Genomic DNA, 25,561 nt, shown 5'->3' on the forward strand with positions numbered 1-25,561 from the left:
GGATCTTAGGCATGTTCCCTTAGCACCAGTGGAGTTGCTACCAGATAAAGGCTATGATGTTTATTTACTCTTTTATTTGCCAGTGATTTTTGTATTTTTAGACTAAATATCCAGAGTATTAGCAGAGTAATCTGCTAAAATAGTGAAAGTATTAAAAATAGTTTACACAAGACCCCTGATAAAGTAAAAGGTGAAAAGTGCTGAGGACCCCTGAAACCTTTGGCTTCTGCTTTGGTCCACGTTATTCAGACTCCTTTAGTCTCTACCTCTCCCTGTGTCTTACTTATATTACCAAATGTGAAAATTTCTGCCTTTAAATTGTGGCAGACATCACATTTTATTAATTAGTATGTGGCTGAGCTCAAATTTAATCTGTTTATTTTATGTTTGTGTCTTTTTCTTTCTCTTTTGTTTGAATTAAATGAGTATTTGTTTCCCTTTTTTTGCTAATGTGTTTAACTTTTTTTTAGTAATTGCTCTAAGGGTTAGAGTTGGCGTTTTTAGTCGTATCTATCTTTATTTAGTATGATAGCATTTCTCTTTACCTCATAGTGTTCTTCCAATTTTCCACTTCAGATCTTGTGCTGTTCTCATATTTTAATTCCATGAAATCCTAATTCTAGCAATGTTATTACATTTTAATTTTCTTTTAAAGGGATTAAAAAACATGTTAAAATATTATTTTATGTTTGGTATTTACAACTTATATTTTGTGTAGGTGCTGATAATTTTTTTTTAGTTTTAGTATGTTGAGAGAATATTTTAGGAAAGATGTTTTTGTTGGGTATAGACTTCTTGATGGTCAAGGGTTTTTTCCTCAACCCTTTCAGTTAAGATGGTCTACTCTTCCAGTCTGCATTGTTCCTGATAATGAGGCTGTCATTTTTATCTTCATTTCTCTGTGTATAACAAGTCTTTTCTTTAAATGCTTTGAGATTTTATTATAGTTTTAAGCCATTTGATTGCAGTATGTCTTGGGATAGCTTTCTAATTTCTTGTACTTGAAGTTCATTATGCCATTTAAAAAATATTTTCTTCTCCCTTCAGAAAGTAACCATTATTAATTCAATTTCATGTACTCCTCATTTCAGGCTTTATTTTTCGCATCTCCAAATATTCATTGTGGAATTTTTTTTTAGTGCTCATACCTCCATTTAAATATTTTCCTTTGGAGCATATGGATTATATATATTCAATGGTGTATATGTCTTAATGTCCTTGTCTTACTAATTCAGACATCAGCAACACTTTTAGATCTAATTTGATTGATCTTACTATAGGTCACACCTCATTGTTTCTTGACCTGCTTGATAATTTTTTAAGATTGTAAGCAGGTCGATTTTGATTCTGAACATTTTTATAATTACTCTTGAACTTTATTTTGAAATGCAGTTCAGTAAATTAAAGCCGGTTTGATCCTTAAGGGATATTTGTCAGGTGGAACCAGAAGAATGTTTCCTCTAGGCTGGTGTTCACTGTCCCCGTTCCCCTTTTCCGTAATTCTTCTTAATGTCCTGTGAGTTAGTTTGGTTTTCTGCTCTGGTTGGTGTAAAGTCATTCCCCTTCCATCTGCAGGTGCTCCTATAACCATTTCAGGTGTTTGTTCCTAGCCTCATGCTGCGGGCCTAGGGCGTGCCTTCTTGGGCCTAGGGCGTGCCTTCTTGGGCCTAGGGCGTGCCTTCTGCTGAGCTCGGAGCTTACAGTTGCCCCTCTGGCTCTTGCAGCCTCAAAACTCAAGGGTGAGCTGGGCACTTTTGGGGCCATCTTGTTAATGCCCCCTCTCTGAGGGATCGGTTATTGCCCAATACGCAGTGTAAAAAAAAAAAAAAAAAAAAACCCTCCTTTTTTTGCATATATTTTCTTTGTTTTCAGTTGTGTCTTATGACAAAATGAATCTAGTCCATTTTGGCCAGAAGCTAATTTTTTAAAAAAGTTTTAAGTCACTCCCCTCTTTTTTTTTTTTTTAAAGAAAGTAAAGTACAGTTATTGACATAGTGGAAAGATGATAGCATTTTTGCCATTAATTTAGCTTAGCTGGAAAACAGGAACAGGTGTAAACAAGTTGTATTACTTTCCTGTGGTGTTGTGATTCTGATTGTGGAAGCCCCACCCAGCTTTTTAGCCTATTTTGAAGTGCACTAACATGTGTTAGACTTAATGATTGGACCTTGATTAAATTTCTAACCTTTCTTTCCTTTAGGAAGTAGAAGCACTATTTAAAGGAAATAATTTACCGAAGTTCATAAACTGTGAATTTGCCTATAATGATAATTGGTTTATTACATTTGAAACAGAAGCTGATGCACAACAGGTAAATTCTTACTAGCATGTAATGGGACTAAATTTGGGCATTATGATACAATTATTCTTGTATTGTGGCATTAAGTTGGAATATAAGCTTCAGCTAAAATCAGGATGTAAAAACTTGGATGGGTGTTTTTTAATAGGTAATTTTTGTAGCCTAGATATAGCATGTGACCTCCTAAAGACGTTTTAAGATAAACTGCTCAAGAGAATCAGCAGAGAAAGGTTTTACTGTTTGCAGAGGCCTTTTGGAAATTTTTTACCTTAATATTTGTATGTTGTAACATTGTGTGTAGCACAATGCTTTTAAGATAGTGAGATGTGTAACCTCTTAAGGAGAAAATAGCAGTTGAGCAATTTTATTTCCTTGCATTTGAAAGGAAACATCTTGTTTATAAAGTTATAAAGAATTAAAACACAGAAAGGCTTCTTTGTGTCCTTTAATTGGAGAGGGAGAAGTAAGTGGGAGATGGTAATCATTGTGTTTGTGGAACACAGTGGTTGCATGAGGTTGAATCAGAGTACCAGAGCCTGCACAGTATGTCGGGAGGTTCATGTAGATTTGATTTGGTGATGCGCAAGGATGTCTATATGTAATTACTTGAATATTACAATTCTAATCCTCTGTCCTTCCAACATTTCCTTTATTCAACTGCGTAATCCCGGTTTCAAATTGGGATCAATAATAGGATCACAGTCATCGTTTTTCCCTAGGTCAGGATTCTTAGCATGTAGTCTTTGTAATAGTGTCTAATAATATTTAACAAAAATTGTGCACAAATTTGTTTCTGAGGGTTTTAGTTAGAATTCTGTGGCTCTTGGGGTGTTACTTTTAAGGGATCTGTGTACAAAGAACGTTAAGAATCACTGTACTAGGTCTTGTCTACTATATTTGTACCTATTAAAAATTTTTTACTTTTTAAATTGATGATCTACTTATTTGGTGTAAAGATTAACAGAGTAACATTTTGGATGATTTTGCCCATAGGCTTATAGATACCTGCGAGAAGAAGTCAAAACTTTCCAAGGAAAGCCAATTAAGGTAAATAAGATTCTTGGTTGTTTTATTTTCCAGTTGTTGTTCTTAAGGTTTCTAACAGGAACTACATGTTTTCTGACAGGCACGGATAAAAGCAAAGGCGATAGCTATAAACACGTTTTTGCCAAAGAATGGATTTAGACCTCTCGACATGAACCTTTATACCCAGCAGCGTTACACAACATCATTTTATTTACCTCCAGTATACAGTCCTCAACAGCAGTTTCCTCTTTACAGCCTGATTGCACCCCAGACGTGGTCCACAACGCATAGCTATCTCGATCCACCCTTGGTAAGTCTTCATGTGGCTGTCACTCACAGAAATGTGTACTTTAAAGGGTTAAAGTTTTAGTCTAGAAGGGGAGCCAGATATGTATGCAGTTCGCCATACCAAAATAAACTTTTGGGTAACCTTGTGGACTTTGACTTTACTTTGGTGCTAATAACAGTCATTTGTGTAGTTAAGCTTTAAAAAAAAAAATGCTGTGGATATGGTTCTTGCCCAGTCCTTTTCTCATTTTGTCCAGCATTTTCTCTTCTTCAAAGAGAGTATTTGACAAGAGCTGTAATGGAACTGATGACCTTCTGAGCACAACTTGTTAAAGAGGTATCTTAACAGGCTAGTAGAGCCCATGCTGTCTCACAAGCTCTGCTTTGCTTCTCACACCAGCTTCAGGGGTGGTTTGACATTGATTTTTTTTAAAAAAGATTTATTTATTTTATTGGAAAGACAGATGTACAGAGAGGAGGAGAGACAGAGAGGAAGATCTTCCGTCCAATGATTCACTCCCCAGGTGGCTGCAACGGCCGGTGCTTTGCTGATCCAAAGCCAGGAGCTAGGAACGTCTTCCTGGTTCTCCCATGTGGGTGCAGGGTCCCAAGGCTTTGGGCCGTCCTCGACTGCTTTCCCAGACCACAAGCAGGGAGTTGGATGGAAAGTGGAGCTGTCGGAATTAGAACCGGCGCCCATATGGGATCCTGGCGCGTTCAAGGAGAGGACCTTAAGCACTACGCTATTGCACCAGGCCCGACATTGATTTTTTTTTAAAACAGATTTTGGCCTGTGTGAAGGGTCATGGTAGGAATTTATGTTTTTTTGCTTTTGTTTTTTACAGGGCTAAGTTACAACTTTATTGGTTTTTATTTTTCATGATACAGTTCCTTAGGCTCAAGGATTTCCCCATCCACCCTCCCCCCCCCCCCCCCCCGGAATGTTTTCCTCTATTTTATTGTAATACTAAAGTTCTTCAACAACAGTCACAAGGCAATCATTCTGGGAATTTATGTTTCTAATGGGTCCAATCATTTTCCTCCAGCTAAGCTGCTACAGAGGGTAAGAAGATCAAGAGGCCTGTGGTTTGTGATTAGGGAGACATAATGGAATGGGATAAATGCAGCAGCAACATGTACTAGAAGCATCCTTCAGGTGTAGGTCTAGGTGTAGAGAAGGTGAGCAGCAGGTTTGCATGAGGTGGCAGTACAAGTTTAGTCTGAATAAGAGAGGTGCAAAGGTCAAGTGTATAGATTATGATCCGAGGCATTGAATAGAGATCATTTGCAGGCTATTTTTAGACAAGTCTGAGGAAAGGCCAGGTGATATTGACGGTCAAATGGCTGAGATCTGGGTAACCTGTCTTGCAGGGATGTTGCCACTGATAGACGAGAAGATAGGAATGGAAAATAAAGACTTTAGGAGAAAAGGAGTTGATTAAATTTGGGTTGCTGCTGCCTATTGGAAACTAGAAAATTAAAAAAATACATGTCCATGAAAAACCCCAGGCTGGAAAAGATATACATTAAGCCCAAGTACAAAATAATAGGTAATAGCCACAAATACAAACTATCATTAAACTTATCATTCAGATGGTTTAGCTAGCATTGAGTTTATCAGATGTGGTATAAGAAGGAAGCTTCACGAAAATAAACTTCATGCACAGAAGCACACACAGGAGTAAGTGGGAGTAGTAGGTGCTTCTGAGCTAAAACCTAGAATGGGTTCAGAGAGCTAGGGAAGAAGGCTGGTGAATTATTAAACCCAAACTGTTGGGCCCAGTGTGATGGCTCAATTGCTAAATCCTCACTTTGTAAGCACCTGGATCCCATATGGGCGCTGGTTCGGGTCCCAGCTACTGCACTTCCCATCCAGTTCTCTGATTGAGGCCTGGGAAAGCAGTGGGGGATGCTTTACCATGTGGGAAATTCATGGAGAAGCTCAACTCCTGGCTTCAGATTGACTTAGCTCTGGCCCTTATGCTGTTTGGTAACTGAACCAGCAGATGGAATATCTTTCTCTCTGTCTCTTCTTCTCCCCATAAAACCCGATCATCTTTTGCAGTGAAAATAAATAAATCTTGAAAAGAACCAAGCTGTCTAGTTTCTTTACTGTCCTGAGATGGGGTGGGCTTTTTTTTTTTTTTTAACCTTATGACTCAGAGGAAGTCATTTAAGGTTCCCAAGTAGCAGAAAACGTAGAAAAGAGTGTGAAGGACAGGCAGGGGCAGATAAACAAATTAGGGGAAATTCCCAAAGGGGCCGATAATCAGAAGTTTGTGACTGCTGCAGTAAAAGAAAATTGGCATACAAATGATTAAAATTCAGTTTGTGTTTTTTTTTTTAGTTAATCTCAATAGTAAGAAACTTGCTTTTTAAATTTAAACTTTAAAAAAACTTTTTTTTTTTTTTTTTTTTAATATTTGTTACAAAGGTGAGGGAATTGCAGCCCCATCAGGACCTCCATTTAGGATGAAGAGGATTAGGATGAAGAGGGTTGGAGTGGGGGTTGGAGGGAGGTGGTTAAAAAAGTGTTTCAGTTTTCCTTCCTGTGTCTGCAGGGGCTGGTCTTGGGAGAGGAATTGCGTCAGTTCTTGCTATCATACTGTATTGGTACATTAGAGATGCCAGAGTAGAGGAAGAATGTTCCAGTGGAGTTACTCAGATGGTCTTGATTGTTCTGAGAAGTTGTGGGTTCCATTACACTAGAGTTTGTCTTTGTCTACCTTAGTGTGTGCCCACAGATGTAGGTGCTTGTTGTGGAGCCTGTTGTAGGGTGTTGTTCAATCTGTCTTCTCCATCTTTTGTTGAGATACTCGAAGTCTTTTTCTGGCTTAGATGAACTGGCTCTCTGTCTTACGTGTTGCTCTGGATATGCTGCCCATTCTGCACAAGGGTCAGCCACTGACATAGCTTAATCCTGTAACATGTGCTCTAGGTTCAAACCACATGTTTTTGTGATATTTCCTGAGGCTAGGGATCAAGTGCAGTGGTCTAGTGGAGGAGCCACCTAAAAACCTCACCTGGAAGGTCTTGAGACCTTGCTGTCAAATGCACCAGCTGATGCATACTCAGGTTCAGCCTGTACCCTGTAGGAGCCAACACACTTACCAGTAGGTGCAGCTGTGTGGTCAGGCCCATCCCCAGCCCTGGCTGTCACATGAACTTGAGGGTGTTGCGGCCTAGTTGGAGTGACCCCAATGAGCCCCCACTGTGCCATCCCCAATCTCCCAGTTCTAATGCATGCAAGCCTAGCTTCACCCAGCCTAGCCTAATCTGGCCCACTCCCAGGTTTTGCTTGCATCAGCAAGTGCTACAGCCTAACCTGTCCCAGTCTACCCCCAGCTCTGACTCTTGTGCATGCAGGATGTGCTTTGGCCTGACCCAAGAAGGTCCTCTGGATTGCCCTTTCTGAGTCACTACATCTCATTTCCCTCAGTCACCTGCAAATGCAATGGGTTGGTCTGTAGAAACCTCAATAAATCATTTTATGAATATAGAACAAGCTCTCAGTGTCTCCCATTTTGACCCATCCCCAATTGCCTGCTCCCTGGCAATGCCTCTTTCCCACATGTGTGTGGCGGTGGTGATTGATGGTTGTAGGGAGACTCTGGTAGGTGTGTACCTGCAGTGTTAGAGCAGGCACTCTGCCCCTTCCCCCAGATTTTTTTTTTGCTTTTTATTATTATGATTTTATGATGCAGTTCCATTGATCGTGGGATTTCCCTTATCCGTGCCCCAGTTCCTTCTCCCGTTACTGAGTTCCCAATATAATTACTATAGTATAGTTCTTCACACACAGTCATATGTCTGCCATTGTGGACAAGGACAATGGCAGAGAGTCCAGCATCCTATTGTCAAGATATAGTAAGCAGTTTCATTGTAAGTCCATCTTTGTCTGGAAGTAGAGATGCTTACTGCACTGTATCCTCACATCTGGATATGATAGTCTCCATTACACCGTTGCTATACATCCCCTTAAATGAAAAGCCAAAAACAAAATCAACAACAGTAAGGAAAAAAAAATTAACACCATGAAGTTAAGTAACATGCTACTGAATTAGTAATGTGCCGCTAAAGAAATGAAAATTAAGAAGCTTCTTTTAGAAAATGATGTTATTTTATGATCTATGAGTCATTGAAGAATTTAATCAGAAGAAAGTGTTTTGAAGAGATTAAACTAACAACAACAACAAAAAATTCAAAATCCATGAGATAGTTTCTACTGATCTTTGTTGGTATGTATGTCTTCTGTGGGCAACAAATAGATGAGGTTTATTTTTTAATCCAGTCTACTAATATTATATTTGGCCTTTTAATAGTGCCTTTCAATTCTAGAATACTTTTTTTTGGCCTGATCCAGCTCTGCTTCCAGCTTTTTGTTTGTTTTCCCCTGGTGACAGGAAATATTTTCCAATTCTGAGATTCTTTCTTCTGTTTGCTTCATTCTATTTTGGAGAGTCTCCACTGTACTTTGAATTTGCTGCACTGTATTCTTCATTTCTGATATATCAGCTTTCATTTGATTCATTTCCAGTTTGACATATTCCTTGAATTCCTTGAATGCCTGCTTTACATGACCCTTATTGTTGATCAGAAGCTTTATATCAGTGTTTTGAATTCTGTATCCCCCATTTTCTTGATGTCTTCCTCAAATAACTCTGAGGTTGGCATAGGGTTTTGCTGCTTTGCAAAGGAGTTGTCACTAATATTCATTTTACCTTTGTCTCTTCTTTTGCTCGTGGTCATTGTATTTCTGGTTATCAGAGTCTTCTCCTTGGGGCAGGTTTCTAAGCTCTGTCACCCACAGGTCTACAGTTCAGTTTTACTTACTGCAGTTGGTACACAGCTCTTTGCAGTAGTTGTGCCATTCCTTCCAGCAAGTTCCAGGTCTAGCTTCTTATGTTAGATTTCCACCGTGGTCTTCATAGCCCTGGCTCCTGGCTCACCAATCTCTACTTCCTGTGATACTGTGCTGAGGTTCCAGTGTTGTCTGTACAACCTTTCTCCCACTTCTGGTTGGAACAGGTCCCAGGATAAGGGAGATACCAAGTATGCTATATAGCTAGGTTGTTGATTCTGCTGATCTTGCTGGAACTTGTTGGCTGTTAGGTCTGAGGGCTTCAAGGTCCTGTTTGGACCCGTATGATGCCATAGTTGGTATTATTTTTCTGTGTGACCAGTGCAATCCACTGAACTTACTGAGTTCCCATCATGCTCAGCACATGCATAGCTCACTGTTGTCCCCTGCAGTTCTAAAACTTTTGCCGTACTGTAAGAAACGGCTCCTGATGTACCACTAGTACAGTTCTTGATCTGCTGGCCATCAGGTCTGAGGGCTACCTGAACCTGTCTTGGGTGGAAGCTATAGGATGCCACGTTGTTGCAGTTCACTGAGTCAGAAGTGAGTTCACTCCCAGCTCTGTGCACATGTAGTCCTGCCCCATAACCCTTGCCTCCTTAAACAAAATGGCGCCCAGTTTGGCTCTGGGAGGTGCACTGGGCTATGAGATCCACCCTGTTCTCGCACTGCCCGTCTGGAAACTGCCTCTCTGTCTCTGCTCCTGGTCAAATCAAACCATCAGGATGGACAGTTCTTTGTCTGGGTTCACCTCCCAAGCTCCCAGTGAAAGTTCCTTCCCACCTGGTTGCTGGTGGAATTCCAGCTGCTGGTGGAGTTCAGATTGCCGTGCTGGAGTATCAGTCACTGCAACATCACACTGTTGTTTTCGTTGCTTTCCTGTGTCTGTCAGTCTCCAGGTACCCCTCTGCTGCTGTTCTGTCCTCTCCTATTTCCTGGAATGTTTCCTCTCTGCTTCATCTTGATTAAATGTTTCTCTGTCTGTTTAAATGTGTCCTTACCCTATTCCACCATCTTGAAGTATAATCTGCAGATTGTTGCTATTGAGAAATATTTCTAAAATGTGACTAACGACTGTGATTGTCCTTTTGAGTTCTTCTTGCCCTCAGTTGTTTCTTCCATTTCTCCAGTTTAATCTCTTATCTGTACTGTGCTTTTTTGGAATCCAGAGTTAGTGATTTTTTTCAACTTGTTTTTGATGTTCAGCTTGTGATTTCTGGTGTCCATTTGGACCTGGTCTAAGAATATGTGGTTGGGTCCCTGCATTAGAACTCTAATTTGCTCTTACAGGTTATATTTGAGCAAAAGGAAAGAGAGACAATAGGTTTTAATTCCTATTAACTGATTATATTAAATTACTATGTTACTGGCAAATTGTATTTTTCAACTCTTGAGCAGAAACTTACTAAAACGTTAGAATTCTGTGGGGGAAAAGTTCGTGTGTGAAATGGCTAGCCTTTATCTGTCTTGCTATGATTGACAAACTCCAGAATTTAGGTTTGGATTGTTGGCTCTTCTGGTGTGATTTAGTTTGAATTAGGCTGGTTCTTGGCACCTTGTACCATTTCTCAAGCACTGAATTAGAAATTTTAACAAAGTTTTTAGTTCTTTTCTTTGTCTTTGAAGTTTTTCTTTTTTGAACTGGCAAATGATTTTTATTTTGATCCTGACCTGTGTCCAATAACTTTTTTCTATACTCCCATCCCCAATAAGGTTTAGTTAAGAAGCATTACTTGTGTTGTTTTTTTTTTTTCTTTATCCATTTTTTGTTTTTTATTCAAAGATAATTATCCATACTTGTAAATGTAGTGAAAATTTCAGGTGGGACTGGAAGCCCCAAAAAGCTATCAAGTTCTTTGAAATAATTTCATTTATATAGAAAGTTTTGGTTTTTGTTTTAAGATTTATTTTTATTGGAAAGGTGGATATACAGAGAGGAGGAGAGACAGGAAGATCTTCCATCCGATGGTTCACTCACCAAGCAGCTGCGACGGCTGTAGCTGAGCCAGTCTGAAGGCAGGAGCTCTTCTGGGTCTCCCACATAGGTGCAGGGTCCCAAGGCTTTGGGCCGTCCTTAACTGCTGTCTCAGGCCACAAGCAGGGAGCAGGGAGCTGGATTGCAAGCAGGGCCGTCGAGATTAGAACCGGGGCCTATATGGGATCCTGGTGCGAGTAAGGCGAGTACTTTAACTACTATGTTATTGCTCCGGGCCCCATTTATATAGAAAGTTAAACTGCATGTCCCAGAACCAGAAATTAGTGTGATATTTTTCTTCATTTTTGGGTTTTTTTTTTTTTAAGTATTTCAACACTAAGTGTTATCTTATTTTTCTACATCTAGATTTTTTAAATGGCTGATAGAATTCAGGTCTAATTTTTTTTAAGATGTAGTTTATTTAGTTATTGAAATGCAGAGCAATGTTCATGGTAAGGTTGGAGGGTGACAAAGATCTTCTGAGTGCTGCTTCACTCCCAAAATGGGCTCAATAGTGTTGTGGCCCATGCCAAAGTCAGGAGCTCTGTCAGGGGTCACAGTGACTGCCTTCCAGGTCTGTTAACAGAAAGCTGGGTTGGAAGCATAATAACTGGGACTCAAACCAGCTCTAGTATGGAATGCAGTGTCTAAGGTGGCAACCCAGCAGCCCAACAGGGTCCTATCTTTTAAGGACTCAGTGACCCTTTCTAATTTTGTGGTTAATGTTATGTCAGGTTATTTGTATATCATGTTTCACCTTAAATTGTGACTTGAGGAATAAGTATTAATGATCTGAAAAATCTTCATAGCAAAATTTGCATGAAACTAAACATTGAAATGATTGTGCTCTTAAAGGTTCTAGTTTTAAAAATCAGCCAAATTAGTATCAGTAAGTATATATAGATATCCCTAAGTTGAGATATTTTATTAAAGTTACTAGAAGTAAAGAATTACTTCTTTCTTTTTAAATCTTTTATTTGCTTGAGAAAGGAAGAGACAGAGGTCTCCCATCAGCTGGCTAGCTCTCCAGTGGCTGCAGTAGCTACAGCTGAGCTGGACAGGAGCCAGAGGTCCAGGCGAGTCCTGCACTGGAGGCAGGCGCACAAACACTTGGGCTGTCTTCTGCTGCGTTCCAGCTGATTTAGCAAGGGGCTGGATTGGAAGTGGAGCACAGAATATTCTCTGCAGAGTACAACAGTGTTATTGCTAAAAATTTTCTAATTGCCTTTTCATTTATTTTATGAAAAATAAAACCCTATGATTTTGACAAATTGAAATATTTGTAAAACCGTTGTTTATTCGATATAAATGTGAAAATATTTCTAAGTAATTTATAACTGCAAAAAATCCACATGCAGCGTATTTCAGTAAGTAATTTGTGAATTTCAGTTACTTCAACAAGTGTGTTAAGTTTACAGAGAACTGCTGTACTATAATATTAGATTTGTTTTTCAGATTAGGTATAAGGATAGAGGAGATGGCTGGGACGTGGAGATATTTTCAAAGTGTATATATACAGTTTTTTGAAATAATCACCTTTGCATTATCAAGGAGTGTGTTTAGTTTTATATGAACAGTATATAATTTGATTTAGAAACAAATCTCTAATTGCTTTCTCAAGAAAGTAAATTGAGCTATATAATACACTTATATCTGAATATTTGTTCTCAGAGGTGAATATGTGTTTGTCGAAATTACTTGTTAGCAGTAATGTAGGTGCTATTGTAACAGGCTAAAGATTATACACAACACCTGACAGCAATGTTCCATGTGATCTTGAGCCAAGTTCTGTGTTTTAGTGTCAGTTCCTACATGTAGAAAGTTTCTTCTTTCTGGATTGTTCTAAGGATTGACTCACATGATGCAGTAAACTTCTTAGACCTAATCTAGTTGTTATGAGATCTCTGTAAATACTAGCCATTACTAATAATCTTACAAAATGCTCTTCCAATCTATATTTATTTTTAGGTATAGCATAGGCTAAAGCATCACTTTCTTTTTTCCAATGATTTATTTAGTTTTATTTGAAAGAGTTAATATAGAGAGAGGAAGAGACAGAGACTGAAAGAAAGATACCTTCCAGCTGTTGGCTCACTCCCCAAACAGCCACAGTGACCAAAGCTAGGATGGTCTGGAGCCAGGAGCATTTTCTCGGTTTTCCACGTGGAAGTTGAGCAGCAGGGATCCGAACCAGCACCCATAGGGATGCTGATGCTGCAGAGAGAGGCTTAGTTCACTGCACCCCAGTGCTGGCCCAACATCTCTGACAGGACTAGGAAATTTCCTAGGCTAACACAAGATAGCCCAAGTCTGTTTTATAGATGGTGTACTTATGTGCTTTTTATTGCATCTAGGTAACTCCATTTCCAAATACTGGATTTATAAACGGGTTTACGTCTCCAACCTTCAAGCCTGCAGCATCTCCTCTGACTTCACTCAGACAGTATCCTCCTCGAAGCAGGCAAGTTCTATGAGTTATTCTAAAGCCTTTGCACTTACTTCATGGTAATTCTTTTCAGTATCTATCCTAAGTGATATATTTGAATACAGGTAATGTTCCTGAAAAGTAAAACAATTTGAAGCTGATAACAACCTTGTATAAAAATTAAACAACAAAATCAGTGCTGTAGTTTCCTACATAAAGGAGAGAGTTCCTGCAGAGAAGGCTTTTGAAGTGGCTTGCCGTTGTATGCTTGCTGTTTAACTTGGACTTGGACTTAGCAAACAGCAGAGGAGGGCCTTGACACGTGATAGATTTGCATTATCTCTTATCTTATATGTTGACTGTTTTGAATAACTCAGATTTTATAAAAAAAAGGAAGCTGATTTTTAGCTTAGACAGCACATTCGTGTGCTTATAGTGTACTACATTGGTCGCTTTCTAACTTACCATGTGCATTTTATTTTCAGGAATCCTACTAAGTCTCACCTGCGCCATGCGATTCCGAGTACAGAGAGAGGACCTGGGCTGCTAGAAAGTCCTTCAATATTTAACTTTACTGCAGATCGATTAATTAATGGTGTCCGGAGCTCACAGACCAGGCAAACAGGGCAAACAAGAACACGAATACAAAACCCTTCAGCTTATGCCAAGAGAGAGATAGGAACGGGACGTGTGGAGCCAGGTAGTCTTGAATCTTCTCCTGGTTTAGGGAGAGGAAGGTGAGTAGTTTGCATGTTTTGCTGAATGTGTCATAAACTACTAATGTTTAAATGTATCACAGAAATTCAAACTGAAGACAATAAACATCCAAGAATTTACTATTTAAATCATATCTTTTCTATAAAACAAAATTGTTCCATGAGGATTGTAGATGAAGTTCAGCAATCGAGGTCACTGTCATTTGAAGAGACTTTGGAGCTTATCAGCACCCAGACTTCATTGTTTGTGCCTGCAGTTTCACTTTGGTGGTTGTCACTGGCCCTCCAGGTCTCTGCCCCTGGCAAAGGGGTGCCTTCCAAGCTTTGTCAAATGGTTTCCTTGCCTTGTTTTCTTTCCAGCTCTTAGTGAGGAAAATAGGGTTTGCAGAATCTCGGGCATGTTATCATGACAAATTACTCTAAAGCAGGTTTGAAGCTGAGAGAGAGTAGCCTGTTAACCAGTGAGGATCCTTCATCAGTATTTGAACCTCCAAAAGGGAGCAATGACAAGTTTATGCCTTTGCCTAACAGATACAGATATTACCGAAATAGAGCCTACCTTGCCCCACATCAAGGAAGTCATGCTATTGCCTGAATAAACTAATTTAAGGATGGCAAGCACAAATAATAAAACAGAAGAGCTAACATATGCTGATAAGTATATACAGCAAGCCTAGGAACATGTCTTAGTTTTCACAATCTAGTTTTTGTAACTCCGTGAAGCCATAGCCAGTACTTGTAACTTTCTTCTTGCTCTTAGCATTGTGTCTTGAGAAGTGGCAAGATTACCTCAAGAAGGGTGAATGAGGTCTCTTCATGAGGGAATTGACCCACGGTGGTCATGTGCCACCTTATTTCTCCACTGGGGGTGGGACTGGATAAGAGGCACTCCACAGGACACCCGAGATCCAGCCATGCTTCTCCCTCCCCCACCTACAACAGTCACCTGAATTTTACCCTCACTGCATTCAGGAGACTGGGGAACACCAAGTGCCAGGTGGCTGTTTCCATTTCTGTTATAAGTGTGAGATGCCCAAACCAGCAGCATTCAGAGTTCTAAGGACAGAAAGCACGAGCCTGCAGTCTAACAGGGATTTCTCTTCCTGGTGCCAGAACTGTGCCTTTGTCTGTGGGACTGCACTGGGCCACAACACGTTGAGACCACCCACAACTGCTTCCTCCCAGAGCTGTCCTTACTTGGCTTTTCTGTGTTCGCAGTGATGGGGTCTGATAACCAGTAGGCCCCGAGTTGGCCTGCCACCTCAGGGTGCTGCTGCTACTGTTTGTAGATCAACTGCTGATCACACAGAATGCTCAGAGTGGTGCTGCTAGACCCCCATGGTATTCAGGTCTATATCTCAGACACGTGTCTCTTCTAACAAGTGAAACTTGTGCTTGTCCAGGGACTAGAGCCACTGTGGCCAGACACTGTCCGTAGGTATGAGCAGGCTGCCTGGTGAAGGGCTGCCCCTGTGTCAAACCTGTATGTGACTTGTCCTTCTTCTTTGAATAACAGCCACTCAGATGCTCACACTGTCCATCCCACACCCATTCTCCTCAGTCTCCTTATTGTTAGTCTTTAAATTCCAGCTCCTAAAGGTCTTTCATCCGGCTAGTACCAAAGCTGCCTGCTCTTGAGCCAGCTCAAGTCTATTCTTTGTACCACTTCCACGCCCAGACATAATACATCTAGAGTTCTGCATGCTAAGAGGATTTCCTGACCCAGTGGTTCTCAGGAATGCTCCCGGGAGGGTGTCATCCTGAGGCCACCTCTGTGTGCCTGTCTGTGATCCAGACCCATCACAGACTCCGTGTTGCCACAGGCAGGGAGCACTGGTCATTGAGTCACTGTACAGCAGTCAGTGGTTAATATTTGTGCTCAGCTTTTTAGAGATTCGTGTTGCATCTGTGATAACTTGTCACTTGGTGTCCCCATAGTCAGGCATGTAGTCTCAGCGAGGGTCTAATAGAAAGCCAGGAGCTATTTCCAAAATTGTTTGCTGCATTCAAAAGAGCACAGATTTTTCTGCAGGAGGTGGCCTGACTTTATTCCAAAATCCTGAAGGCTTGTGTCATGCTTCTTGTCAAAGGGTTAGTGCAAAGGTTCATAGAGTGTCCCATACTTGGCGGAGAAGTTGAGGGATCGAAGCTCATTGTGCTTGTTAACTTTGTCATCTTAGATAAGACTGCTTATTTGTTTTCTGTAAAGTCATTTGTGATTATCTCTAATCCCCTTTCAAGCTTATGTATTGTGAGGGTGCTTCCAAAAATTCATGGAAAAAAAATATAAAGACAAATGTATTTTGAAAAAAGTTGAAATTAATCATTTTTTTCATAGTGCACACTTAAATAAACTTTTAAAAGTCCCTTATATGCATTGATAACTTTTTCTTACAGCTCAATAAACCTGTCTTATTTTTTTTGTAAGTTAGTTAGACTAGGAAAAGAAGAAGACAGGAGACAGTGACTATGTGAAAAAGCGAGATCTCGCATTCTCTGGTTCAGTCCCTAAATGGCCACAAAATCCAGGAGCCCAGAGCTCCATCCAGTTCTACGGCTCTAGCAGCATCCCAGTACTTGGTCTGTGCTCTGGTGATTTCTCTGGTGCATGAAAAGGAAGCGGATCAGAAGCAGAATAGCTAGGATTTGAGCTAGACTCAGGAAGTGCCAACCTTGCAAGTGGTGGCTTAATCCACTGTACCACAATGCCAGCTCTTACACCTTCCTTTCCATTCCATTTCTGCATGAACTTTTTGAAGTCCTTTTAGGCAAAGCCCTTGGGAAGTCTTTGTGTTCAGTTAAAATAATGGATAAATAAATAAAGTTGTAAGTTGAAAGTAATCCATAACTCCAGGGCAAGTGTCTTAGGCATCTTAGCACCATAAAGGCCCAGTATGAGGTCACCACTTCAAAACTAGAATATGTGTTCCAGCGTTGCTGTTAGACATCTGGGATACTGTCCAGAAGTACAGCTAGGAAGTGCTTGATTTTAGAGATCCTTTGTGGTGAGACCTAAGCCATTGAAACAGTAGCACTGAAGGGATGTGCATTTGATAACTCTTCACTACCATTGTCAAACAAGTTGTTATTTATTCTGCATCACTCCAACTGAATGAGTATTCCTATGTTTAGAAAATGTCAAGTAGTCCTTAGGTTAATCCTGTCAGTAAATCTTTTCCTTTTATTTTTCCTATATGAACATAAAATTTAAAACTTCTCATAAAGTTTTTTTATATATGTTTTGTTTTTGATTTTTAAAGAGTTACTTATTTGAGAGACAGTGTGAGAGAAAAGTAGGCAGTCCAGCTACTGTTTCAGTCCTCAAGGGCCACAGCAGTCAGAACTGGGCAGGCTGAGTGAAGTCAGGGACCAGGACTCCATCCCACCTGGATTGCAGGGGCTCAAGAAATGGAGCACCCAGGATTTGAACGGGCACTTGCCGGAGTCCAGCTCCGGCCGAGGTTCGGAGCTCGGGAAGGGTGCGTGGATGAGGCGTGAAGAGAGAAAGAAAGGAGACGGACCACCAGATTCCTTGATCATAGTGGACAAAGCGAGAAAGCTGTCCACTTTATTTATACAGAAGCAGTACAAAGTTTTTTCTTAGGGGCATATTGACATAGCTTCAGGGGGACACAATTTACAACTTTTTGAGAAATGATTGAGGAAGGATTCCACATTCCTGGCTTATCTTGGCTTGCCAGTCTTCATCTGCTCTCCTCAGGTCTGGGCTATAACCTAGGCGCCATCTGTGTCAACCAGACCCCTACCTTGAATTACGTATGAGTTAAAAGGACTGGGGCCTTGGTCTATGGGGATCGGGGTTATTGACATTAGTTGGCCATAGGTCTGTAAGCTCACAGTTTGTTAACCAAACAAGTAAAGCAAGGGTAAAAACGGCGGAAAGAATTGCAGTTAGCAATGAGCTAAGTTACTCTATTTAAGTTTCAACTCTACAATGGATGAGTGTTTCCAAAGACAATTCCACAAATTGTTTCAGTATTAGACAAAGCATTATCCATTCCAACGTTGCAACCAAGAGTTTCTTAGTAGACAACACATCTTATACAGTAATACACTCCTAATACAATTCTTATTCAACTTATCTATCACTAAATGGGAGAAATACATCAAGAGAGAAAAAACATGAAAATCTAAGACAAAAAGTTATAAACATTACATTCCTCTACAACTGCAGGCTCTACAACTTCATAAGTGATCAAACAATAATCAAAAATATATCTTTATGATGTTAGTGAAATCACCCTGCATTTCCTCTAGCTAAAAATTTATGAAAACAACTAAAACAGCTACATTTTCTATATTCTAAAGAATTGCAAGGACAGGCTACCCTTTAAGACCACAGTAACCATATTTTTTTGCCTTAGCAGGATAGGCTTCAGGGTTACAGTAGCTATATTCTTCGTCATAGCAGTATGGCCTTTAGGGTCACAGTAACTATATTCTTTGTCATAGCAGAATGACCTTTAGGGTCACAGTAACAGGATAACTTTTAGGGTCCCTCTTATCAAGCCATTTCCCAGAAAGCATGCTAAATATCTGGGCCAGATTTTATGGCAATGGGTAAACAGCACAGACTTAATTATACTCCTATGTGTAGTTAAAGGCCCACTCACCAGGACATCCTCAGTAACATTAACTCTTAAGCTCACATTGGTTGTAAAAGCCATCTCACAGGGGCAGACAATGCCTCAATAGATTACAAAATTCTTAGTGGGGTGGTTGAGTGCCCATGCGAAGGGGAGTGAAAACTGCGTCAAGGTGGTCAGAGATGAATCCACTCAGCCCTGCTAAGCAGCTGGTAGCTCCCCGGGCCCTGCCAGTCAGGGAGCTGTTCTCTTCACACCTTTGTGTTATACACACCTACTGCATGGACTCCATCAGGCACTGCAGGTGGCGCTTATCCCACTCTGCCACAATGTTTGCCTATCACATGAGTTGCTGTTTTTAAAGAATATTAATACATGAGATTCGCAGTTATACTTAGATTTTTAAAGTTTCAGGTCAGTTTTGGAATGGTTACAAAGTAGCAATGACTGTAAATTGATGCATACTTGAAATATGTGAGCACAAACGTATACACAACAAAAAATTGTGTGGTCAGTGGGGAAATAACAGTGTTTTGCTTTCTGCTCCTCTAGGAAGAATTCCTTTGGCTATAGAAAGAAAAGAGAGGAGAAGTTTACGGTAAGTACATTAAGCATGTTACTTCTATGACATTCAAGTCTAACTGCCTACTAATTAAAGGTGATATGTAATTGAATGAATAAAAGTTAAGACATAAGAAACGGTATTTCAAAAAAATTTTTTTTTGAGATTTATTTTTATTGGGAAGGCAGATTAGACATATGGAAAAACAGAGAAAGATCCTCTGTCCGCTGGTCCATTCCCCAGGTGGCTGCAGCACCTGGAGCTGAGCCTATCAGGAGCCTTTTCCAGGTCTCCCTCACGGGTGCCAGGCCCCGGGCTTTGGGCCGTCCTCCACTACCTTCCGAGGCCACAAGCAGGGAGCTGGGTAGGAAGTGGGGTAGCCAGGACACGAACAGGTACCCATGTGGGATCCTGGCACATGCAAGGCCAGGATTCAGCCACTGAGCCATCACACTGGGCCCAGATTTTTTCTCTTACTATGATATCCATTGAATAGTAACTGATTTTTGCTAGTCTGAAGAGTGCATGTTGGAACTGTTAGTTTCCCTAGCATTTTTCCATGGTACAGTCTGCATGCTGGGGTCCAGAACAGTTACTCTGCTAGGGTAGGCCAACTGTAGTGCCTCCCCTGCCACTGTGATTCTTGGGGATCTGTTCCAAGACCCTCCATGAAAGCCTGAAATACTGAAGTAGCAAGTGGTATCAATCCCTTTTCCGTCTCCCTAAGCATATTGTGAGAGTAGAGTGTAGAAAGGTAAGGACCAAGGTACAGATTCTTCTGGACCTCGGAAAATGCCTCAGCCTCAAATGCAGCTCCACAGATCTTAAGTGTAACAGCAAAAGTTTATCATAGGAGAAAAAAGGAGATCTTTTGAAGAGAGTGGAAGCCAGCCAAGAACTTAAGTTCAGGTTGAGCCTAAGACTCAAGGTCCCCAAAATAATAGAGTTGATCTTGGAGGAGGGGTCCTGGGTGTGGTTTTGGAGTCATCTAGTGTGTATGCTGTCTAGCCTTTATCCTGTTTACAGTTTCTCAGGGAAGGGCTGTCAAGTTAGCGCTGCCTCCTCCTCCCACCCCACCCTGTTTTTTTTATTTGTTTTTTAAGATTTATTTGTCTTTATTGGAAAGGCAGATGGACCCAACATGATGGGGCTCAGTGGCTAAACTCTCACCTTAAAGAGTTTTGCAATTTGGTTTTTCTCTGCATCTCCATTAACCTTTTCCTGCACTGTTCGAACTATAGCAGCAAAAATCATGAAGATTTCATTTTCCTTCTTCATGATTTTCCAGATAGATTTCTTGGTAAATTAGAAACTTTCGTCTTTTCACTTTAAGTTAAGCAGCAGCTTCCAGCTTCTCTGCGGCAAATCAGAGTAGCCGGCCTCACCAGATTGCACTTTGGCCGTTATGAACTTGAATGTGGACTATGTCACCACAATCACTGCTACCACTAAAACTGAGGTTGCTGCCAAGTGACTAACCAGCACAGTACTACACAACCTGAATGTGCTGGACAGAGGGATGACTCACTGCCTGGCAAAGATGTAGTGAAGCAGTGTGAGAAATTTGCATTCCGCTCAGAACTGTACATGGCTTAAAACTGGGCGCTGAATCTTGAATTCTCTACTTCAAACATTGGGACCATGATTAATGGCTGTGGGATAGGAACTTGCCAAAAGCAAAACTTTAGTTATAGGAAGCTGCAGGACAGCTAGCAGTGTTGGCAATTAGAAAGTTCCTCCTGTGGAGGAATTTGCTGGACAGCACTTTCCATTTGATGCTAATTTTTAAAGGAATTAATTGTTTGAAAGGTAGGGGCTAGAGAGAACTTTCCATCTGTTGGTTCACTCCCAAGTGGCTGCAGCAGCTCAGAACCCTCTCAGGGCCTCCCACTGTGTTGGCAGGAGCCCACGCACCTGGGCCGTCATCTTCCACTGCTCTTCCAGGAGCATTAGCGGTGGAGGAGGGGTGTTGAGTTGGAAGTGAGGCAGTCAGAACTCACACCTATGTCCATGTAGGATGCCAGCATCAGAGACAGCAGCTTACCCAGGTATGTCGTGATGCTGGCCCCCACTTAAAGCATTTTAACATGTATCCACTTGGTACAAAATGCTGTTGCCTTCTGCTATGACTTAGACACAAGACAAACTCAAAAATCAGTAGCAAATTAGTGAGTGGTAAGTGCATATGACATGGCCATTTTTTTCTTGGGTTCTGTGTGCAGTTTCTTCAGTAGAGAATATTTGTGCAGGGCTTAATGGAGGTTGGTATGAGACTTTTCAAATTCAAGGAATGGGAGAACATTGTGGCATGATCTAGTGGACCATTTGGTGAGACAATATGTATTGGTTAATTGCAGCCGGAATCCGTGAATTCCGGTGACCATTTAGAATAACCACACTGGTTTCTTCTGATTATCTATCATAAAACCTGCTGGCATTGTCTGCTTGCCCTGACATGGTCCTTAGGCATGTCTGTTTTGGTTTGGTTTGATTATATTTTGTTTCATTTGTGTGCTGAAACCCGTGTACCAGTTAGAAGTAGAACAATATGACTCAGATATTACCTTTATTATAGAAACTATGCCATTTGTTCAAAAGTATATATATATAGTAATAAATTGTGAGATTTTGGACCTGACCAGCCCCTTAGTACTAGGAATGACATTCATGCCTCACTCCAAGGCATTCAGATCCTGAAAACTTGTGAATGCTGCCTTCAGCGTCCAGCTCTGTCTGCAGGCTCTGGCATCTAGCTGCTTGCTGCTGTCTCTTCAGCTCCTAAAAATCAAGGCTTAGTAAATGTTGGAAATTGTCCAAAAGCACTTATCTTTTGCAAAGTTGTATTCATCTCTGAAACATACACTTTTAAAAAATTATCTTACTCATCTGAAAGGTTGAGTTATAGAGAGAGGTCTTCTATTTGTTGCTTCACTCCCTAAAATGGTCAGAACAGCTAGTACTGGCCCAGGCCAAAGCCAGGAGCCAGGAACTTCTTTTTTTTTTTTAAAGCTTTGTTTTATTTTTATTGGAAAGTCACATATACAGAGAGAGGGAGAGACAGAGAGGAAGATCTTCCATCCGATGATTCACTCCCCAAGTGACCGCAACGGCCGGTGTTGCCCCAATCCAAAGCCAGGAACCAGGAACTTCCTCCAGGTCTCCCCCACGGGTGCAGGGTCCCAAGGCTTTGGGCCATCCTCGACTGCTTTCCCAGGCCACGAACAGGGAGCTGGATGGGAAGTAGGGCTGCCGGGGTTAGAACTGGTGTCTATATGGGATCCCAGCACATTCAAGGCGAGGACTTCAGCCACTAGGCTACCACGCCGCCAGGCCCAAGCCAGGAACTTCTGAATAGGTTCCCCACGTGGGTACAAGGACGCTGCCGTTTGGGCCATCTCCCACTGCTTTCCCAAGCACATTAATAAGGAGCCAGAATGAAAGTGAAGTAGCCAGGAATCAGTCTGGCATCCATGTGGGATGCTGGTGCTGAACAGAGTTGCTTAATCCTCTTTATTGCAGTGCTGATCTCCGCTGTGTTTTTAAGAAGCCTCCAAAAAGTATTTTGAGGTGATATTGTCTGTAATTTATAGCTCCATTAGATTATATGTTTTTTAAAGATTTATTTATTTTTATTACAAAGTCAGATATACAGAGAGGAGAGACAGAGAGGAAGATCTTACGTCCGATGATTCACTCCCTAAGTGAGCTGTAACCGTCCGGTGCTTGCCGATCCGAAGCCAGGAACCTGGAACCTCTTCCGGGTCTCCCACGCAGGTGCAGGGTGCCAAAGCCTTGGGCTGTCCTCGACTGCTTTCCCAGGCCACAAGCAGGGAGCTGGATGGGAAGTGGAGCTGCCGGGATTAGAACCGGTGCCCATATGGGATCCCGGGGCGCATTCAAGGCGAGGACTTTAGCCACTAGGCCACGGCACTGGGCCCTTTCTTTCTTTCTTTTTTTTTAGATTTATTTATTTTTGTTGGAAAGGCGGATATACAGAGAGGAGGAGTGTCAGAGAGGAGCATCCTCCGTCTGATGGTTCACTCCCCAAGCAGCTGCAACGGCTGGAGCTGAGCCAATCCAAAGCGTCTTTCAGGTGTCCCACATCAGGTGCAGGGTCCCAAAGCCTCAGCTGCCTTCCCAGGCCACAAGCTGCCAGGATTAGAACCAACGCCCATATGGGATCCCAGTGCGTTGAAGGCGAGGACTTTAACCACTACGCTATCGCGCCAGGCCAAATAGCTTCACTTTCTGATCATGGTAGCTCAGCCTTCCAAGTAAAGTAGTAGTCAAATTTCACATAAACATGAACTCATTTTCTTGTTTGTTTCTATACCTTATATCTTTAAACCAAGGAATTAGATACTTAGCAAAATGTTCTAATTTATTAAAGTAATTTCAATAGTTTCTCAATAAAATATATCATTGCCTTTCTACTGAGATCTTGAACTTATAAATGACAAGGGGCATTGTTATACAGAGTTTACTTTCTTGGAGTCAAAGAATCTGATAAGAGTGTGTTATCTGACACCGTGTCCCAGTAAGTCAGCTTTCAGGTAACCAGAGCCCCTCTGTCTGCCTTTGGCTACTGCTAATCTGTTTTTTTTTTTTTTTTAATGAACATCTATGCAGAATTTCACACACAGCTTATCAAGTAGAGAAAGTGTATTGTTGCTTTGTTTTTAAACTATGTACACAATGGTATACTCACACACTATTTGTCTGGAGGTAAATAAGGATGAGGTCTGTACTTGGGCTGTTACAATTTCTGTCTGATAGTGTCTGTTATTTTATAGCATTGCCTTTGTTTTTAACAGCTATTCTGTGCTTGGCATACATACCTGTTGTCTTTGCCCAGATTCTGCCAGCTGATTCAATACACTGGATTTCAGAGGGCCTGCATCATGTACAGTGCCTGTTACATGTCTTTTGTGACACACCTCTTGGCCAGCACTGACTGGTCTTAAAAGTTCAGATTCAGGGGTCTACCTTGGATGACTGAAGTTATATAATAAACAACATCTGATTGTGGGGTGAAGCCTACAAATGGTTGGATTATCCATGCAGTGTTTGCTCATAGACTTCTTAGACCAGTGTGGAAATCGGAAGATTGTTTGTCTTACTCTTGTGCTGTTTTCATCCTTGTGTGACTTTACAGAGTGTTGTTCTGTTGCAGAGCAGCCAAACTCAGTCTCCAACACCACCAAAGCCTCCATCACCAAGCTTTGAACTGGGTCTGTCCAACTTCCCACCACTACCTGGAGCTGCCGGCAATTTGAAGACAGAGGACTTGTTTGACAACAGACTAACCAACTTAATAATTGGATCATCAAAAGAAAGGGTAAGGTGCAGATAAGAAGTCTAAAGTTACAGAGCACTGGTTTTTGTTTGTTTTGCCAAGCATTTCATCGAGCTCTTTATATGCATTTTTTAATAGTCATGAACAGTTTAAAGAGTTTAGTGATTTGCAGAGTTCCCACAGAAGTGGGGCATGAGACAGGTGGCACAAAGTATGGGATCACCTCCCTGCAATATCAGTGGCTCTTGATGCTCTTAGCAGCAGGGATCACCCTTCCAAGAATTCATATGAACTGTATGTACAAGTGGAAGCGTGTTTCTTCCCATTATCTCTCGGTCCTATTGCAGGTAATGAGTTGAAGGAGGGACTTGTTCTAATGCCAGAATTTGTGCTGAAGCTTCTTCAGAGTCTGAAGAGACATTTCCTTCCCTCTTAGCAAACATTCTACCAAGGACCAGAAAGGTCTTGTGGAGTGGTCCTGGTGGCGTGCATCCCTTATGCTGCCTAATGCTATTCATCAGATCACCATGTGTCTCACTCCACCGTGACAACATCACCTCCCCACCCTCAATCTACTATCCCAACCAGAAGACAGAAAGCAACATTGGGGAGGATTTAGAGCTCTCCGTAGTTGTATTAGACCCATAACCCCTTGGGCAAAGATCTGACAAATGCTTTTTGTTGTCAACTAACTGCTGTTTTTCAGAGCCTCAATGCAGACGCAAGTACAAACACTATTCCTGTAGTGGTCCCCAGAGAGCCCTCGCTGCCGGCTTCTTGTGCTGTATCAGCAACATATGAACGATCCCCTTCCCCAGCCCATTTACCTGAGTGAGTATTCATGTTCTGCCAACATTTTTTGGTGTTTACTTATTTCAGTAACCTGTGATGTTGCCTGAAGTTCATGGATCTGGTGGCATTTTTTTTTTTTTTTAAAACAGGGATCCCAAGGTGGTAGAAAAGCAGAGGGAAACCCACAGTGTGGACAGAGTCCCTTCTGTCCTTCCTACAACTGCATGTAAATCAGTGCAGGTGAATGGAGCTGCCACAGTAAGTAGCCAGCCTCTGCCCTCATACAGCAATCACATAGCCCCTGGTGTGATGGAAAGTTACAGCCTTCTGCGTGCACTGAATCTTTAAACAAACAAGTGGAATTTCATGGATTTTTGTTTGTGTCTGTTCATGTTGTGTTTCCTCTATGAAATGTCCAGAACATTTGCCAGTATATGCCATTAACTGCTCTGGTGGTTTCTCACAACCATAACATCATCTTAATTTCAGTGTTGGTTGATAGTTTTCTTGGGTGATAGCAAGATCCTAGTTTCTCTTGTTCCATAGAATTGATGCCCAATTTAATACTTAACTGTAAGTTTGCGTCTTGTGTGTTGAAGAATTAAGCAAAACTGGGATAGGTACTGTGGTACTTGGGACGTCCACATCCCATATTGGGGTGTTGGTTTGAGTCACAGCTACTGTGCTTCTAATCTACCTCCCTGCTAATGTACC

At 41.3% G+C, this 25,561-nt stretch overlaps 1 protein-coding gene across 1 annotated transcript in view; it reads left to right on the plus strand.

Annotated features, from left to right (window-relative positions):
- The window catches only part of LARP4B (La ribonucleoprotein 4B), a 97,701-nt gene that overhangs the window by 66,385 nt on the left and 5,755 nt on the right, over positions 1-25,561 (plus strand). The window contains exons 9-17 of the mRNA XM_058669546.1: positions 2,201-2,311; positions 3,293-3,346; positions 3,426-3,635; positions 12,804-12,910; positions 13,360-13,611; positions 18,750-18,795; positions 23,933-24,097; positions 24,762-24,886; positions 24,997-25,105. Coding sequence (XP_058525529.1) covers positions 2,201-2,311; positions 3,293-3,346; positions 3,426-3,635; positions 12,804-12,910; positions 13,360-13,611; positions 18,750-18,795; positions 23,933-24,097; positions 24,762-24,886; positions 24,997-25,105 — 1,179 coding nt within the window. The remainder of the gene's footprint in view (positions 1-2,200; positions 2,312-3,292; positions 3,347-3,425; positions 3,636-12,803; positions 12,911-13,359; positions 13,612-18,749; positions 18,796-23,932; positions 24,098-24,761; positions 24,887-24,996; positions 25,106-25,561) is intronic.

This window comes from Ochotona princeps, chromosome 10 (genome assembly GCF_030435755.1).
Source record: "Ochotona princeps isolate mOchPri1 chromosome 10, mOchPri1.hap1, whole genome shotgun sequence".
Taxonomy (NCBI): Eukaryota; Metazoa; Chordata; class Mammalia; order Lagomorpha; family Ochotonidae; genus Ochotona; species Ochotona princeps.